The following is a 19,335-nucleotide window of genomic DNA, read 5'->3' as shown; positions in this document are numbered from 1 at the left end:
CCCTCCCTGCTCCCTTAAAAGCCCAGGGAAAACGTCTTGGCCCCACCATCATGCACTTTCCCGGGAGGGGACTGTCGCACCCCAGGCCCATAAGCTCCAGGGCGGCTATAAATCTCCCTTTTCCTCGCTCTGGGGGTCCGCGCCGCCCCTCCAACGCCAGAGGCTCACCGCAGCGCGCCGCTTCCCCGGTGGCCCGGCCTCCCCAGAGTCGCCCCGCCCCGTTCCAGCTCCGCCCCCGGCCGCAGCTCGCTGATTGGCCTTCCACCTCCTTTCCCCGGGCTCCTCTCCTCCCCTCAGCCCAATGGGCATCGCCACCTGGTCCAAAAATTCCCCCAAGGGGACCGAGCGGCTCTGCCACCACCAGCTCCTGCAGGGCGGCGGGGACCGCCGCGGTGGGGCGCAGAACGAGGAGGGGACCCGGAGCGGGGGAGCGGAGGAGGCGGGAGGAGGAGCAGAGGTGTTGGAGAGAAAAGTTCTGAAAGGAACAGGAAACCTGCCGGGGAAGCGGCGGCTGCGGCTCTCGGCCCCCCCCCGACCCCCAGGGCTGCGCACGTCGCGGGGCGTCCGCCGCAGCGGCTTCGCTCCGGGCCGGCTTCCCCGGCGCGGGGGCAGGGCTGAGCCACGACACTCGGTCACTCAGGCCGTGCCCTTCGCTGCCGCTGTCGGCGCTACAGCTGTGCGCTCCGTTCCGCCTCTGCCGCGGCGGCTCCCCGGAGAGGGCGGCGAGGGCGCAGGGAAGAGGAGGGACGTCTACTTTGGAGCATGAAGCAGCATGTCTGATAAAATGTCCAGCTTCCTCTACATAGGGGACATCGTGTCCCTGTACGCGGAGGGCTCGGTCAACGGCTTCATCAGCACCCTGGGGTAAGCCGGGGACGCGGGCTGCGCAGCGCCCGCGCTCTCTCTCCTGAACCATCCCCGCCCCTGCTCGCTCCGCCGCGTCCCCCTGCTCCCGCCCGGGGGGTGGCCGGGCCGCGCGGCTGGGTCTGTGAGCCCGCGGACAGCGCCGGGCTCTCGGCTCGCTCGCAGGAAGCTGCCCGGAGAGGCACGACTTTCTCAGCAACTTCGTAATCTCAAGCTCAGAGACGCATCAAAAAAGGAGGAAGTGATTCAAAAGCCCCGAGACAGGCCCTGCGAAGAAGTCTTCGCTAGCTTCTCCAAGGGTTGTTTTCGTTAAACGTGTTTGTTTTCCCGAAAAGGTAGAACAATACTGCACCTCTCCCGGTCTTGGCGAGCGACCACCCCCAAGCCCCTGTCTCTCAGGGCAGTCGATAAAAGTCCGTGGCCTTGGACATGAAACTCAGGCGACGTGGTGAGCCAAAGTGGCTTTGCCCCTGCGGGGGTTGCTCACCGTCTCGTCTTCTCTGAAGTAATTTCCTTTCGGCTTTGCCAAACCGGGACTTGCCGTCAGGGGTAGCCCAGGGATGATGACTGCAGCTCTGTGACCCTTAGACGTCTCTGAGGGCCTCCTGGTTCTAGAACGCAGACCTGCTTTTCCCCTGTCCCGGGCCTTGGCCCACTGAAATCCTGAACTTCTCCTGGAACTCAGCCAAGTGCAGGGCTCTTGAGATTCGAGCTGACTTATGAATGGGGGAAATAGCTATATAAACATAACATGTGCTAGTTGGTTAAATAGGACTTCCTTGATGACTAGTATTTTCTCTCTGTCCTGATTGTGAATACCAGTTAGCAGTTTAAATATGCACGCGGCAATGTGTTTTCATGCGCACGCATTTTTTTTTTTTTTAAATTTTTATTACCTTGCGGTCTCAGTACTTCAGACTGCCCACTCTTTAGGATTTCAGGCTGCAGAACTGGTGTTTCCACTCCTGGCCGGTCACTGTTAGGTTTTAGGGCACATGACTTAACATGCAGTGTCCTTGGACCGTGACTGTGAGCCATATTATAACGGAGTGGGTGCCTACTCGACCGAGGTCGTGGAAGTCACCAGTACTTACACAGTTTGTGTTAATTGTGCATCTCCCCCGTAAGTGAAGGAAGGGAGGTAGATATAATTGATTCCCTTTAAGGTCAATGTTAATCGTGAAACTGAAATGGGTAAGAAAAAATATCAGTGGCCAGGGTGTATGTTGGGTTTGTAACTCATGAGCTACCATTTGTTCCTGACAGAATTCACAGTACAAGGACATTTTTGTGCCCCCAGCACCATTTTGCAGATGAACTCTGTTGCACTTCACCTTTCCCCACCATAGACTCACTCTCTGGGTGGTGGGTAAGCAGGAAGGGCTCCAGGGCCAAAATGCTTAGGGTCAAATCCTGGTTTCTCCATGTGTGAATCTTATGGCCGTGGGATGGGCAAGTTACAAAATTGCTCTGTATCTCAGTTTCCTCATGTCTAAAGTTGGGAAGAATGATGGTTTCTACCTCACAGGGCTTTGGTGAGGAAGAAGTGAGTTAATATATGTAAAGCGCTTAGCACAGTACCTGGCACATAGTAAGCACTTATGTGTCAGCTATTGTAATTAGCACTACCTTGGTTCCTGTGAACAATAGTTAACACTGGTAGACAAAATGATTAAAAAAAAAAAAAAAAAAGGACTAGGAATAGAGTATAAAGCCTAGACAAACAAAAGGCCATGTGTTTGTAGTGTCTCATTCAGCAAAGGTATGTGTTTATGTATCTATACACATAAAGAGTTATAGGTGGTAAATCAGGAAGCTGCTGCTTCAGCAGTTGTGGACTCTGTCCTGCTCATTATAGAGATCAGGGAACTCAGGGGAAGAGAAATGAGGTGACTTACCTAAGAAACAGAGGATATTAATGCCAAAAGCTGGAACTGTAACCCTGTCTCCAGATTCCCAGCCGAGTGTGTGTTTCTTTGGCGACATATCATAATCTTTAAGCCTTGAGAAAAAGAAAGCTCTTGACCTTTAATGTAGTGTATGTTTGTGAAAATATTTATTTGTATCCAAATTTCTTGCTGGTGTTTTGAAAGTTGCGTTTCTACAGAACATGTGTAGTATTATTTTTCTGTTAACAAATTGAGTCTTGTTGAGGTTAATATGACAAGACCTCTGTGTAGCTCGATTCTGAGGTGAGGAAGGATCTTCAGAAAAGCTGCCCTTGGTGAAGCTTGGTGCTTTGATTGGATATTCTTTTTCTCTAACCTGTGGAGCTAAAAATTTGGCTTAAAGTTTTAGCTCTTTATCCATTTGACACTTTTGATAGCATGATGGCTTTTCAAATTCAGCTTAAGAGAGTAGTTAATGAGAATTTAGTGGATAAGCATTTCAAGGTAATTCTTGGTAAAGATAGTCATCTGCAAACAAATTTTGTCTGATTTGAACATTTAGTGTGTAAGGAAGTTTTGGAGGATATGCATTATTTTCATTTTGCTTTGGGGAAGTTTTGCAATAAGGTAATGAATTTTTCTGTTAAAAAACCGATCAGTTTCATTCTTGAAGAGTTTAGCAGGCTCCTCTTAGAGATACTTCCTACTGGAAATGTGGGAGGAATTTTCTTAGGCTCTGTGACTGACTGAGCTTCCAAGTTTGATTTCTCAGTGTGAGAAATTAGAATGCCCCAGTTGCAAAGATTTGCATTTCCTCTTTTTTCTCCAGTTATCCTTTAACCAGTACGTACCTGATGTTTCTGAATCCCGAATTGTTGCTGACTGAGGTACTTTTCTCCCAGTTTGTGTAGGTGCAAAAGGGGCCAGTTTGTATTTTGTAACTTAATTTTTCATCTAAACATCTATTTAAGAAACACTTATATTGATTTAAGGAAAACTGCTTTAAATCCTGTAGAATGAAGATGGTGAATATATTTTAAATAAACAAATTTCTGGCTAATGGTACATTTTAGGGTTATAATTTCTATTTTTTAAAAGGAAGGGAGGGAATTTTGGGAGCTGCTGTACAATTTTAAATGCAGTGGTAATAGTTCCTTCTTCCCTTTTCTATTTTCTTTATCCTGAGCCTTACTTCCCTGGTTATTGCCACATCTGACACTTCATATTTCTGAATATGATATCACCTTGAATATGATATCAAGGTCAATATCACCTTGACCAGTGATTAGGTACCATCCAGTGGGAATGAGCATAGCAGGACTTCCAGGGTGGGTGGGATAGAATCAGTAAAAAGGTATTTAACTCCTTCATTGTCTATTCTCCATATGGTTGAAAGGTTAGTAAATGACACATGTGCATATGAGTGTGTGTGTGTGTGTGTGTGTGTGTGTGTGTGTGTGTCTATATATGTATAAGTGATTGCTGCTTTTGGCTTGAGGTTTCTTCGCAGGATCTACCAAGAGTCAACACCCACTAGTTAAAGTCTCAGCAAACTATCAGATGACACTCATTGATGCCGTGACTACAGAGCATCATAATAATCTCTTAACCAGAGTGACAAAAAACTGGGGCCCTTATCTTTACTTGCTGCTTGATTTTTGGCCAATTCAGTGAACTTTTCAGTACCTTTGTTTCCATGTTCAATGATGGACATTAGGTAGGGTGATGGCGTGTCACACAGTTTATAATTCTACCTTAATTCCTCGGATGAATAAAACTATAAATGCATACCTTTTATTGTTCCCAATTATAGTCCCTTGACTTTCCCTTCCTGATCTTTTTCTCTGTTTAATGTTTTTGGTATTTAAATATTTGCAGATTTGGTTTATTATTATCTTTTCTTCTGTCATTGAATTATGCTACTCTTATTACAGTTTTAAGATTCTTTCCCTTACTAGGACTGTCTGATCAGTGAAGAAAGAGTCAAGTAGATGAAGCAAGGCATGGTTATAGTCAACTTCTATTTTAGAATAATTTGCAGATTATCTTTAGTCTTTCCAACAGAACCCTTCCAAGTTAACAGCCAGTATTTCCTGCTGTAACTAGCTGTATAAACTTAGCTTTGTTTTGGTTGAGGCATATGCTATTTTGATAAAAAACATCTAAAAATCCATTGAATATTTGCATGCATGTTCAGTGGAGAGGAAGAAGACAGTATAATCTTGAAAACTTAGCTGTTTTGGAAAATCTAAGGGTTAGTAGTGTCATGTTATGGAACTTGAAATCTGCCCAGGTACAAAGACAGTTTCTCAAGTGGTGAACATAAAGTCTATTTTAAGCTAAAGTGGACTGTTTCTTAAACTTAGAAGTCATTCCATAAATGACTTCTCTTTTAGCTTTTAGACCCTCTCTTGTGGATAGCTCGGTCAGGTAAACAACCATCCCTCCTCAAATGCCTGGCTTGGCTCTGATAGACTGAAACTCACAGGCAACTGCTTGATCTTTTTCTAGGTTTAACAGAAGTTTATTTTATTTTATTTTATTTTATTTTTTGCATAGGTAACACATTTCATAATCACACTGTCCCCTTGGAACTGTCCTTATACAGATGGTACAAGAGTAACTTACAGAATATAGACAGAATACTATAGACTCATAATTTAAAACTGAAATTCCAGGCAGAGGGTGTGTCTTCATATACAAATATAGAAGAAGAAGTAACAGTGGACATCTATGACAAATTTATGGCATAGTAACAGAATGAATTTTACTCCTTTTTTTTTTTTTAACACCAGATCTTGGTAACCGCTCATCAGATTATAATGAGAAGTGTAACTTTAATGATCATTCATTCATTCATTCATTCAATGGATAAAACTCTGCTTTTCAAATGTATTGATGCCTTTTTTTTTGTGGTTATCTTTCCACTCCCATGCAGATTTAGACTGGAAAGTTTTCAATATATGCCTTCAGAAAACCATAATTCTACTTGAAAAATACAAAACAACATACATGGGAAATAGTGACAGAAAATAGAACAGCATGTTAGCAGTTATGGCACCACATGGTGAATGGATAGGTGATTTCCATTTTCATTTTTGTATCTCCTATATTTCCCAGGTTCTATATATGTTTCTGTAATTAAACATCTATTACTGATACAGTTGGGAAAGCTAGCCAAAGTGAAAGTGATGTTTTGAAAGAGACTTCAATTTCTTATTACTGTTAGTCGACAGTATTTATCTTAAAAAGCATAAATAAAGCATTGTACTGGTCATAGTCTGCAAGAAAACTGCAGACAAGGAAACTGCATGCCACTGAAATAGATGGTCTTATGTTTACTGTAAACCCAACTTGTTCCTAGCTATTATTGGTATTTTAAAATGTATTATGGGAAAATGTTTGACCAGTAATGCTGAGCAGTTATGAATGATTGATTTAACTTATACAGTAAATAGATAGTTTGTTTTATTTTAGAAGTCTGTTTATACATGTAAGAAGTAAGCACTTTAGCATGGCCGACTTGTTCATGTTCATAATCTTAGTAGTCACAATGAAACTTTTATTTCCTGAGTCAGCTTCTATAGGCGATAGTTTGTGAAGGATTTCTTTTTGTGTAGGTATGATTGAAATATATTTCTTAAGTATCTTTGAAATGGATGATTAGCTCTCTCAAAATTCAAATCACTCATTGGTTAACAATGGCGATTTTATGGTTTATACTAACACACGCCCACAGAAATCCAACCCTGAATAAGAATAAATTAAATTATGAGGCTATTTACAAAAAAGTTTAATCATAAAATTGAAAATGTGTCTACATCACGCATCAAGTCCATGTAACTTTCCTTGTGAGGTGGTTTATGCTGGAGCATGCTGCAGATGGAATCATTAATTCACTCAACAAATATTTAATGAGCCCTGACTATGTGCTTGGGATACAGTGTGAAGATATGCTGGATCTTATGTGGTTTGTGGATTCCTTTGAGAAGTTGGCTAAGACCTATGAGAGAGTATATGTATTTGGCACCTTCTTTGCTCTCAGTGCTATAAATGCCACAGGGTAAAGAACTGTTATTTTAATCTTTGTATGCTTAGCACCTCACACAGTTCCTGTTTAATAAATGTTTGTGAAGTCAGCGTAGTAACTATTTAGTGATGGAGGTGAGACTGATATTGAATAACCACAACATAAGGCAATTCTTTTCAAATGTCATAAAGATGATTAAAAACAATATTGTAAAGAAGTCAGAAGGAGATTCTGTTGCTTCTTGCTGGTGTGATCTCGGTGTGGGGGGGGCGCTTCGAGGAGGAGGTCGTATTTAAGCTGAACTTTGAAAGATCATTAGGATGGATATTTGTCTCAAATCTGTACCCATAATTTGAGCACATATTATTTTTTTATTTTAGAGAGAAAGAGAGAGAGAGGGCATGGGTTGGGGAGAGGGGCAGCCGGAGAGAGAGAATTTTAAGCAGGCTCCTCACTGAGCGTGGAGCCAGACGCGGGGCTCAGTCCCACAACCCTGGGATCATGGCCCGAGCTGAAATCAAGAGTTGGATGCTTAACTGACTGAGCCACCCAGGTGCCCCTTGATATATATTTTTGATGGGTTTTTTTTCTTCATTTAAAAAGAGGCTTGGTGAAATTTTACTGTCGATTTTTGATAGCTCCAAAAAAGGAAGCAAACAATTGGATATTTTTGAGATATGAAAAGATAGAAGACATGATCTAAGAAGATATTTTATGCTAATTTCCAAATATGAGAAGTTTAAGTTTGGCTCAGATCCTCTGAGTTGTTTAAACTGCCTTCAATCTTTGTCACATACACTGAATTTACTGAGACCCGAGATAATGAGGGCATGTTATAAAGAAGAAACTTGGGAATTATTTGGGGGAATTTATACAATGCTTCCAGCTTCTTAGGATATTATATATTTACTCCTTTCCCCTTATTTTTCCTTGTCCCCAGTGTTTCATAGTTTTTCTTCAGGAATCATGAACCTAATTAGAGTCTTACAGATCCCTGGAAATTTAGGCAATAAGGACAACTTTTTATCTAACATAGTTCTAAATTTCTTGGGATGCAAAAAAAAAATAGTTTTGTTTTTTGTTTTTTGGTTTTTTTGCTTCATACTGCCTATGACTGTTCAACACACACACACACACACACACACACACACACACACACACATTCACAGTTGGTATAGAATACCTTTCTGGTAGGTATGAAGCCCTCTTTTTTTTTGGTGCATTTATAGATAACCATGAATGAGGGGAAAGGCTTAGGAAGTGAGCAAAGCATACTCTGAACACATGTCTAAATTCTTAGAATTCAAATGTGTTATTGAGATTCTATTAGTAAGATGTTTGATCTCCTATTAAAATATCCTCATAAAAATTTCTTTGTGAAAATTACAAAATGCTAGACTTTTATTATATATTAGTTACCCAAAACAATTCCTCAACAGAGTCCTAGAGAAAACTGAAGTTTTTAATTAAGTAATTTCCTGGATATCTAGCCCTCTAAGACCTTGTGGTAGTGACTAATTTTGAAACAATCACTAAAGGCAGACACTGCTACTCTCCAAATGTTATTGAAAAGAGGATTCATCAAATTATGTAGGGAATTACATGGATCATCAGAGCTAAATAGAGCACAAACAGAACCGACAGAAACAAAAAAATAAAACTGGACCATAAAGTTGTTGATTGGCTTTTCTACTGGCAAATCAAAGTGTATTGCAGGTTTTTCCTGCTATTTGAAAGTTTACTTTATGTCATTTTGCTTTACAAACGACCTACATTAATACCTAATTTTCATTAATTGAAAGAAATCCAAAGAGAATTTTTGCTTTTATGTCATGGTAATTGCTTCTTTGTTTTCTGCCATTTTGGCTCGCAAAAGCTTTCATAGGAATGCTCTACTTTCCAATAGTGGGGTGGGGAGGAGACCTGTTTTTGTACACATTTCTGAGCCTAAAGTGATCTCCAATTCATGTTCCAACTCACATTTAGTTAAATTATTTACAAACCTTGTATTGAACTGTCTTGGATCCTCTTGAAAAGAATCTATTGGTATCCTTTGCTATCCTCATTCTTATGATCTGATCTCAAAAGCCCAAAAGATTTGGAAAGCAAAAGATACTTGCATATCATTTTCCCACATGGATAAAGCTTAGGAATCAAAAGTCTATATTATATTAGAAGTAAGGTTCTTTTGTTTGTGAGGAACAGAAACCATCTCTGGCTAGCTTAAGCAAAGAAGGAAATGTTAATTATAAGGATACTGGAGGAGCTCCAAGAAATTGAATGATGAGCTCAACAACTGAGCAGTAAGACAGGCTGCTGCTGTGGGAATCTTAATAGCAGAAACTTCTCTCTGGGTTCTCCGTTTACATGACCTGGATCCACCAGCAATTCCTATACTTTGCATCTTCTTAAATTTCATAATGTTGAGTGATGGAGTTTGTCTCCACTCAGATTATTCATTCATTAAGGTGCATGAACAATGCCAGGTTTGATTATCACGGAAATCACTGAGCAGAGGTGTCTGATTTCTGCTGGCTTCTGGGCAGTGTGGTATGGGGAGAGAGCTAAGGGGATTGTGAGCTTAGATCACTACTTTGTAGGTAAATAGTAACTTCCTAAGTGCCTTTCTAAATAAATTGTGGTAAAATACATATAACATAAAACTTGCCATCTTAACCATTTTAAGTATAAAATTCAGTGGCGTTAATCATATTTACAATGTTGTGCAGCCATCACCACTATCCATTTTCAGATTTTTCATCATCCCAGACAGAAAGTCTGTACTCTTTAGATAATCACTTTCCCCACTTCCCCTCTGTGACTCCTAGTCTACTTTCTGTCTCTATGAATTTACCTATTCCAGGTGCCTCACATAAATGAAATCATACAATATTTGTCCTTTTGTGTCTGGGCTTATTTTACTAACTATAATGTCTTCAAGCATCATCCATATTGTAGCATGTACCAGTACTCCGTTCCATTTTATCACCAAATAATATCCTATTGGAAGGATTTAGCATGTGTGTTTATCTCTCCATCCGTTGATGGTTATTTGGGGTTGATTCCACTTTTTAATTGTTATGAATGACGCTGCCATGAATATTCATGTACAGGTTTTTGTGTGGATATATATACATTTTGTGTGGATATATATTTTTAATTCTTTTGGGTATATATCTAACAATGGAATTGGGGGGTCATATGGTAACCTCTTTCACATTTTGCCTCGGCCTTTCCTATTCTCCTTATCTTGCTCTACCCTTTTACCCCCTACTATCTTATTATATACAATATAATTTACTATTTAATGTACCCATTGTTTATCATCTGTCTATGAACTCTTTGAAGGCGGGGATCTTTTTGTTTTGTCAATGAGTATCTCAAGTGCTTGGCTCAATAAATATTTATTGAATTAGAATATATATATTCTCAGGGCACCTGGGTGGTTCAGCTGGTCAAGCATCTGACTCTTGAATTGGGCTCAGGTCATGATCTCAGTGTTGTGGGATTGAGACTGCATCAGGCTCCATGCTAAGTGTGGACCCTTCATAAGATTCTCTCTCCTTCTCTCTCTGTTTCCTCTCTCCACTCCTCCTTCCCCGTCCCAAGCCGCTTGTGTGCACGCTCTCTCTAGAATAATAAAAAAAGAGAATATATGTATTGTCAAATCTCTAAGTAGCTGTTAACATCAGTCCTTCTCTGGAAAGAAATCAATATAATTGTTCTTATTAAATGTTTTGAGAATCTATATAGGTAATTCTTTTGAAACACATGAAAGTTGCCATTAGTTTTATGGTGCCATTAAACCTCAGTATAATAGGTAGTTCAATAATCTCTTGGGTCATATCTCTGCACCTACCTAGCCCAACATGTGATAAATCCTATAGTCTAGAAAAAGTAATGTGCATAGCCTTGTTTAATAGCCACATGAAAGAAAAGTTGATATTTCAGAAAGTTCGATTTTGTTTTTAATGTGTGCAAAGGGTGAATTTGTCATCTCTTTCTCTTTGTGAATAGTATATGATATATCCAGGGAGACATTTTGGCAAAAAAAGTTTAGTTGGGAATAATTTGCTAATATGAAACCGGAGAATAGTTGGAGAATTTATAGAACTTAAGAAAAATGGAATGACAACTTGTAATTTTTATTTTTGAAATTTAAGGATAAGTGTCTGGAAAATTTAAAAAGTAAGACAATGTCATTCTATTTCCTTTAGTTCTAATGTGCCATGATCTTCTATGATAAGTGTTTAAAATGTAATATTTTTAGAAAAGTACATTTGAGATGAAAGATACAAAACATGATCAGTTTTGCTTCATTTCTGTAACATCCACATTAATTCAGTGGAAGTACATCACACCAATTAAAGACAGTGACTTAAAAAATATATTATACAAAGCATCAACACAGTTACATTAGGGATCCAAAAGAAGTTAATGATTTAAGGACTAGCTACTTGTGTTTGGCTAAAGTGTTCAAGGTCATTGCTGATATCAGGGACATAACTACTTAAACATTTGCATTTCAAGTAGATTTTTGGCTTCAACCATGTTTTCAAAGAGGGTAATTTCAAACCTGGTTTGTTAAAATAGGCAGGAAATGTAAAGAAAGGAATTTTGTTGTTTTAAGGACTCTATGCTTGTGGCTAGGAATGGTAAATATTATGACATTTTTAAATCAAATTAAGCCTCATTGTCAATGAAAGTGTTAGTTATTTAAAACTTTACCAAATTAATCCATTTCTAGGATTAAGAACAAATGAAAATAGAGCCTCTATTTACCTTTCTTCACTATTTACCTGGCAGGACATGATTTAATAGTTGAGTTCTAATTCTAAATTCATGTGAAGAATGAGCCTCCTTTCCCAATCAGTACAAATGAAGTCATTGTTATCTGTTAGGGTGAAACCAAGTGCTTATTTCCAGTCTTAGCTGCTAAAGAATCTCTCAGAAAGGCTTTTAAAAATATTATCAAATTGCAAGTATAATAACACTTTGTTAATTATTGAAGAATCTGAATAAAGAATTGTTTAGATAAATTGTCATGTAGGACTTTTGAGAGGGAGTAATTACCTTGGCATATAAAGTTATACTATGACAGTTTTCTAAAGAGTGTGGGGCACCTGGGTGGCTCAGTCAGTTGAGCATCTGACTTCAGCTCAGGTCATGATCTCACAGTTTGTGGGTTTGAGCCCCGTGTCGGGCTCTGTGCTGACAGCTCAGAGCCTGGGGCCTGCTTCGGATTCTGTGTCAGTCTCTCTGCTCCTTCCCCACTCATGCTCTGCCTCTCTCTCCTTCAAAAATAAATAAACATTAAAACAATTTTTTTAAAGAGTAGATCAACATTCATATTGCACTTTTTTTTTTCAAAATGGAATTATAATTAATATGATAAACTCTAAAGAATTGATGCCAACTGCATCATTTAGTTTGAGACCAATTTAACTTAGCAAAATACATTTTAATTTCAGTTTCCATATCAGAGACTGCTAGTTATTCTCTCAAATTCATTTTTCCTTTCTTCCTTTTTATTTGTTTATTTAATAGAATTTACTGTGAAATTGGTTTCCATACTATTTTCTTTTCTTCCATACTAACAGAAGTATTTTAGTTTGTGGGTGCCTAGAGTAAAGACCACATTTCCCAGCCTCCCTTGCAGCCAGGGTGGTCATGGACTATACTTGGAAGTTGGGCCTTTAAAGAAGGCTTTTATTGCCCTCCTCCCCACCCCACCGCCTTCAGTTAATTGCAATATGAGCAGGTAAGAAACCATTTTGAATCATGGTGATAATAGAGCATCTATAAATGAACCTATTCTCTGGATATCCTCAAATCCTGGCTTGACTATATTCTAACAGATGATGAAACTGGATAGGCACACAAAGGCCAGATCATATTCCCCATTAGGTAATGTGAAGCCATTGAAGGATTTTTAAGCAGGATAGTGAAATGATCAGGTTTTGCTGTAGGGGGATCAGACAGTGGTAAAGAGCAAGAATAGAATAAGGTTGGAAATGGTAGACATGGGAGGAATCAGGGTCATATGTAAGGCAGCCTGAGCCAGGCAGCTGTGCTGGGGATGAAAAGTAGCTTATCATAGAATCACTGAAGGGACAGTATCTCTGGTTAGTGTTTCACTTACCAGACCTAAAATGTTTCATAGATTAAAATATTCATTGTGACTTTTGAGGCTTTATTTTAAGAATGAAACACATGGGGTGCTGGGTGGCTCAGTCAGTTAGGCGTCCGACTTCAGCTCAGGTAATGATCTCAAGACTTGTTGAGTTGGAGCCCTGTGTCTGGCTCTGTGCTGACAGCTGAGAGCCTGGAACCTTCTTCGGATTGTGTTTCCCTCGCTCTCAGCCCTTCCCCTGCTCCCCCTGCTCCTGCTCTGTGTCTCTCTGTCTCTCAAAAATAAATAAACATTGAAAAAAAAATTTAGAAATTTCTTAAAAAAAAAATGAAACATATAGAAAGAAGTTTCTGTTTCATTTGCTTATGTTTGGATAAAATGTCATGAAGCCCAGCACAACCTCACGCCTTTTGGGGCTCTGAGATCCAAGCCTCATCTTGTTCCATGCTTTCCTCTGCTGGCTCTCTGCTTCAGGCACAATGCTTCCTTCCCCCTCCCCTTTTTTTAGGTGCACAAACATTCTGAGCTTCCTCTTACCACAGGGCCTTTTCACACATTTTCTTCTCTGTCTGGTAGGTTTCCTCACTTAACCCCATGCCTTTCACATAATTTATACCTATTCATTATTCAGATTTCAGCTCAGTGACCCTTCTGCAGTAAACTTTTCCTGATCTCCCAGACTGTGTGAGTTCCCCTTCTATATGCTCATACAGCACCATACTTTTTTTTTTTTCCTTCAGAGAGTTTATCACAGCTATAGTTTTAATTTTACTTAAGGTTACTCTGTAAGGGCAGAGACCATGTGTGGTTTTGTTCACAATCATGTTCCTAATGCTTCACACAGTATTTGTTGGATAGTAGGTACTCAGGAAATTTTGTGTTTGATTCAGACAAACCTGGTTTCAAATCACACTGTACCTCTTGGTATTACCTTAAGAAGGACTTAACACCTGAAACCTCAATTTCTTTATCTGTAGAGTGGGATTATTGCCTAGTTTATACTATTGTGATAAGATTAATGGCAATTAACATATGTGGAACACTTAGTAAGAATCAAACCCTTAGCATCAGGCGCCTAAATTAAATAGGGTAGAAACCATAAATATTCAAAAAATCAACATGAGTCTCCTTTTGGAAGCTTGGTTGACTTCAGAGTGCATCGATGTTGAAAGTTCTGCTGTATTATGTTTATAAAATTTTGCAGTAAAACAATTTAAGCTGGTGTTTGTTTAGTAGGCTGTTCAAAGGCACGATGCCTTATCTATTATTTATTTTGGTTTTGGCTTTTTTTTCTTCCTTACTTTGATAATGCACGTCACTAAATTGCAAGCACCTACATTTATCTTTTATTAGTGATTTGATGCCTGCTATCTCTTTGATGTAATGGGAACACCTGAAGTGTACCAACATTAGTAATAACCTTAGAATTGCTTGGCATATATATGTATGGTATATATATGTATATATATATATATATATATATGGCATCTATATGTATATATATATGGTATCTATCTGGCATCTCTCTCTCTCTCTCTCTCTCTCTATATATATATATATATATACCCTGTCTTCCTTGACTAGAATTTTCAAGTCTTGTTACATTTTATTTATTTGTTTATTTATTTATTTATTATTTTTAAATTCTTAATTTAAGTAGGCTCCACACCCAACGTGGAGCTTGAACTCACCACCCTGAGATCAAGAGTCCTAGGCTCCACCAACTGAGCCAGCCAGGCACCCTAAGTCTTGTTACATTTTAAAGACAACATATTATTTTAGTTTGCTAATATTTCTTCCCTGGTAGAACATAGTGGTAAAAGGAAACAATTTTGTTTAATTTATTGAAACAAAAACGTTTGCTTTGGAGCCATGAGAATAGAGGTTTTGCACAACTTTTCTCTGGACAGCTGGTGCTACTATACTTCTCTAGTCTCCTATGGGCCAAGATCTCCTAATGAACTTCCGTGAATGGTTGAGGGATTAGCAAAAACTGCTATCTAATTTGGATAATTAATCAATTTACAAATAAACAAATTTGCCTAGGATAATCTTATTAAATTTTGAACAGTGACTAATCAAATTTTGATGGCCTCTTATCTTGGGAATACTAATGATTTTTAGACAAAATCATGGGGGTCTGAAAGGCATAGAGAGTGTCTCTTATATATACCAAACAAAAAAAATGATGCAGGCTGTAGCCTTCTTTTAGATACGCCATAAAAGGAGATTTTACTATTTACTGGAATCTTAATATATATATATATATATATATATATATATATATATATATATATATATATATACACACACAAACTATTGAAGAATCCTTATAAATTAAAGCATTAAAAAACACTTATACCCTCCACTTTATTTTTTTTTAACTTTTAAAATGTTTATTTATTTTTGAGAGAGAGAAAGAGAGAGAGAGAGAGAGAGAGAGAGAGAGAGACAGAGCATGAGCAGGGGAGGGGCAGAGAGAGGGGAAGACACAGAATCCGAAGCAGGCTCCAGGCTGTGAGCTGTCAGCACAGAGCCTGATGTGGGGCTCGAACTCACGAGCTGTGAGATCATGACCTGATCTAAAGTCCAACAGTGAACCAACTGGGCAGGTGCCCCATACCCTCCCACTTTATAAACTCTTGTTTGAAAGTTTCTCCCTGATGCTTCCTTGTAGCTAACATAAATTCCTTATGTTGCACTTTGTATTCGTTTGCTATTTCTAGACTAGAGTCATGGATAAGAGCTCAAAAATGTCACATTCCTTGTTATGATAGAACTAGTGAATTTGAAGACGCTTTATTAATCAAGCTGTTTTTTTTATTGAAAGAAACAGAAGACCCGGTTGGAACAATTGTCAGCAGAGAACTTTGTAATCAAGGTAACTGAAGGGTCTAGTCATAGGTTTGTTACAGACTCCTTCCCTTGATTCCATTTTGTCTGGAGTGTTAGTTCCATCCTCAGGCAAGCCTCTGCCTATGGTGACTGCCAGGCTGCTAGCAGCTTCTGCCTCACAGTACCCTATCCTCTTAGCCCAGAGCTGAAAAGAGTGCCTCATTTCCATGAACTCCAGAAGTGTGCAGTTGTCACTGTTGCAGTGACTAGGATAATGGTCCCATCTTTGGCCAAACACTGTGGCCAGGGAATGAGATGCTCTGCTTACAGGGATGATACCATCATGCCCTGGGTGGGAGCATCTCTGTTATTCTGTCAGGGTTCTGTTGCCAGAGAAAGGCAGTGGGTGCTGGAAAGGCAAAGACAACACGTGTCCACGGCAGCCAGATAGGATTCTCTTACTGTCCAGGAAGCCACATTTCCTATGTCCTTCCAATCAGGTTTTCAAATGTGAAGACTTTAATTATCTTTGGTGCTTATAGAAGACTATTTCTGTTTCCAGTTTGTTACTTTGGGATTTAAACAATTTTTTTTAAATGTTTGTTTATTTTTGAGAGAGAGAGAGGGAGAGACAGAGAGACACAGAGACACAGAGCATGAGCAGGGAAGGGGCAGAGAGAGAGAGAGAGGGAAACACAGAATCTGAAACAGGCTCCAGGCTCTGAGCTGTCAGCACAGAGCTCAATGCAGGGCTCAAACGCTGCGACAGTGAGATCATGCCCTGAGCTGAAGTCGGAGGCTTAACTGACCGAACCACTCAGGTGCCTCAACTTTGGGGCTTTTTAATGCTAACACTGTTTCAGATGGAGTTTACTTTCTGACGAAAAGGAGAATTACGTGAGTACTTTTGCATGCCATACTAAAGCCTCAGGTCTGGTCTGGTCTAAACTTCCTTGGCATCAGCTCTTGAAGGAAAGGACTCTGAGGAAATCAAGTGTCACGGTGAGAGGTCAAAGAGGGAAGACAGCAGTTTATTGTATCTAAATGTACCTAAATGATACCTTAACAATGTTGTTACAAAATAAAGAGGGAGTTTATGAAGCAGACTTTTCAAAGTAAGTACCTTATTCATAAGCACATGAATCAACATGCTTTGATAAATGAATCTCATCATGAAAGTATATGCATTAGAATCTCTATTTCTTTTTTCTTTAAAAAAAAAATTTTTTTTTAACGTTTATTTACTTTTGAGACAGAGAGAGACAGAGCATGAATGGGGGAGGGTCAGAGAGAGGGAGACACAGAATCTGAAACAGGCTCCAGGCTCTGAGCTGTCAGCACAGAGCCCGATGTGGGGCTCGAACTCACGAACCGTGAGATCATGACCTGAGCCGAAGTCGGCCGCTTAACCGACTGAGCCATCCAGGCGCCCCAGAATCTCTATTTCTTAAAGTGAATTTTATTGTGAGTGTATCTGCTTTTAACGTAGGTAGTATTTGTTTAGGTACAAGTAGCTTATCTGCTTTATGGAATAATTGCAGCACGTCATGTATACACACATTAATTATTATGGTGGAGATGTATACAGAGCAGGGTGTAATATAGGCAGGATTTAAAATACAAATTTTGAAGGGTGCCTGGGTGCCTTAGTTGGTTAAGCATCAGACTCTTGATTTTTGGCTCAGGTCATGATCTCATGGGTTTGTGAGTTTGAGCCCCCTGTCCGAGCCTGCTTGGGATTCCCTCTCTCCCTTTTTCTCTCCCACTCTCTCTGCCCCTCCCCAACTTGTGCTTGCTCTCTTGTGCTCTCTCTGTCTCTAAAAATAAAAATAAACTTAAAAATAAAATACAGAGTTTGAAATTAAAAAATCATTAGCTTAGATCTCAAAAATCAGAAAATTTTGTTGTTAAAATACTTTCAAATAAAAATTTCTCCTGTAAAACCAATATATTTTGTGCCAGAGCTAGATATGAATTATGGCTCTTAATTGATATGTAATATTGAAATGTGATCTTTGGGTAATCTTTTCAGAAATAGCACAGTAAAATTTTCTAACTTTAAAAAAATTTTTTTTTTTACATTTATTTATTTATTTTTGAGAGATGGAGAGAGACAGAGCACAAGTAGGGGAGGGGCAGAGAAAGGGGGACACAGAATCCGAAGCAAGCTCCAGGCTCTGAGCTGTCAGCACAGAGCCCGACATGGGACTCAAACTCACAAACTGTGAGATCATGACCTGAGCTGAAGTTGGATGCTCAACCGATGGAACCACCCAGGTGCCCCCCCCAAATTTTCTAACTCTTAAAAGTTAGTGTCTTCAACTCATTTTTTCCCTCCTATTTTAATATTTAAAATTGGGATCCACTTTGAACTCCTGAAGAAATTGGTTGGTTATGATATAATTATCTAGAAATCATGTTTAATTTCAAAGTTGAGTCAAACCATTAAATAGATGTTTGACAATGAACTTTTAAAGGCAATGTGTGTTTTGGAAAGAGCTGTTTAAATGCTTAGGTTTGAATTCTAGTCTACCTTGAAGAGGTTCTGAGAACTTGGGCAAATTATTTAATGTCTGAATTTACTTCTCCATCTTTAAATGAGGAGAACTAATTATACTTGTTCTCTGTTCCTCAGTGGTTCTTTGGGGGGTACGAAATGATGTTATACCTGTGTGAATATTTGAAAAGCTATACTGATACATGCCAGATGTTTTAAAAATTTGTATTAAAATTTTTTTTCAATTTATTATTTATTTATTATTTTGAGCCAAACAAAAGCCATCTGGTGCTGGATTTATTTATTTATTTGTTTGTCTACTTAAAATTTTATTTAAACCCAAGTTAGTTAACATATAATGTAATAATGGTTTCAAGAGTAGAATTTTGTATTTTTTTTAAATGATAAACTCATAAGGACATCACCTAAACCTACTTACTGAGTTGAATCATATTACACATTTAAATATCAATGGCTTCCTTTTCCAGATTTGCTATAATTTAAAAAGACACAAAACATTTCCCCTGTAGGAGTGATACAAAAAAAAAAAAATAATGTTGAGTTAGTTACATAACCTAGTATTTTCTTGATTTATTTTGTGTTTATTGATGAAGGAACATATTCAGAGAAGAGAAGTAATTTATTTTAGTTATATATGTGTGTGTGTGTGTGTGTGTGTGTATATAATTACATATATGTAATATGTGTGTGTATACATGCCATATACATATGCCATATATATAATTACATATCTTGTTTTAGGCAGTGGTTTTAAAACTACACTCCAAACATCATCTGACTATGATTCAACAGTCATGGTTTTTGGAGTGTCATTAAGGTATACTTTTTTTTTTTTTTTTTTTTGAACAAAACATGAGAGAGGGCGAGCAGATGCGGATTTAGGGTTTGTTGATTGTTAAAAAAAAATACTTGGTCAAGCTGTTTCTTCTAGCTCCAGCGTTCAGTGAAGTTTAAAGGGTGAAATACTCCACACAATTAATTATGTGTGTAAATTAAAGTATCCATAAATTAAAAGCAATGTAATATTGAAGGAGGGAAAATAAAACACTTCCTATCACATCCTTTC

The 19,335-nt window shown here is 38.8% G+C and overlaps 1 protein-coding gene and 1 long non-coding RNA gene across 6 annotated transcripts in view; one reads left to right on the top strand and one right to left on the bottom strand.

The window, feature by feature from the left end:
* LOC132694591 (uncharacterized) overlaps positions 1-1,543 on the bottom strand; it is a 59,511-nt gene extending 57,968 nt beyond the window's left edge. For all 3 annotated transcript variants that reach the window (XR_013556809.2, XR_009617393.3, XR_013556810.2), the window contains exon 1: positions 1,352-1,543. This is a non-coding gene — a long non-coding RNA (uncharacterized LOC132694591). The remainder of the gene's footprint in view (positions 1-1,351) is intronic.
* Positions 371-19,335, top strand: part of ITPR2 (inositol 1,4,5-trisphosphate receptor type 2) — a 489,660-nt gene continuing 470,695 nt past the window's right edge. For 2 of the 3 annotated variants that reach the window (XM_060658096.3, XM_060658095.3), the window contains exon 1: positions 373-864. In XM_060658096.3, the coding sequence (XP_060514079.3) occupies positions 773-864 (92 nt within the window). In that variant the 5' untranslated portion in view covers positions 373-772. Of the gene's footprint in view, positions 865-19,335 lie in introns of all 3 variants that reach the window. The other variant, XR_009617392.3, reaches the window with a different exon arrangement.

The sequence above is a fragment of the Panthera onca genome, chromosome B4 (assembly GCF_046562875.1).
Source record: "Panthera onca isolate mPanOnc1 chromosome B4, mPanOnc1 haplotype 2, whole genome shotgun sequence".
Taxonomy (NCBI): Eukaryota; Metazoa; Chordata; class Mammalia; order Carnivora; family Felidae; genus Panthera; species Panthera onca.
Note: the sequence above shows the minus strand (reverse complement) of the source record. Positions and strands in the feature narration are given on the sequence as shown.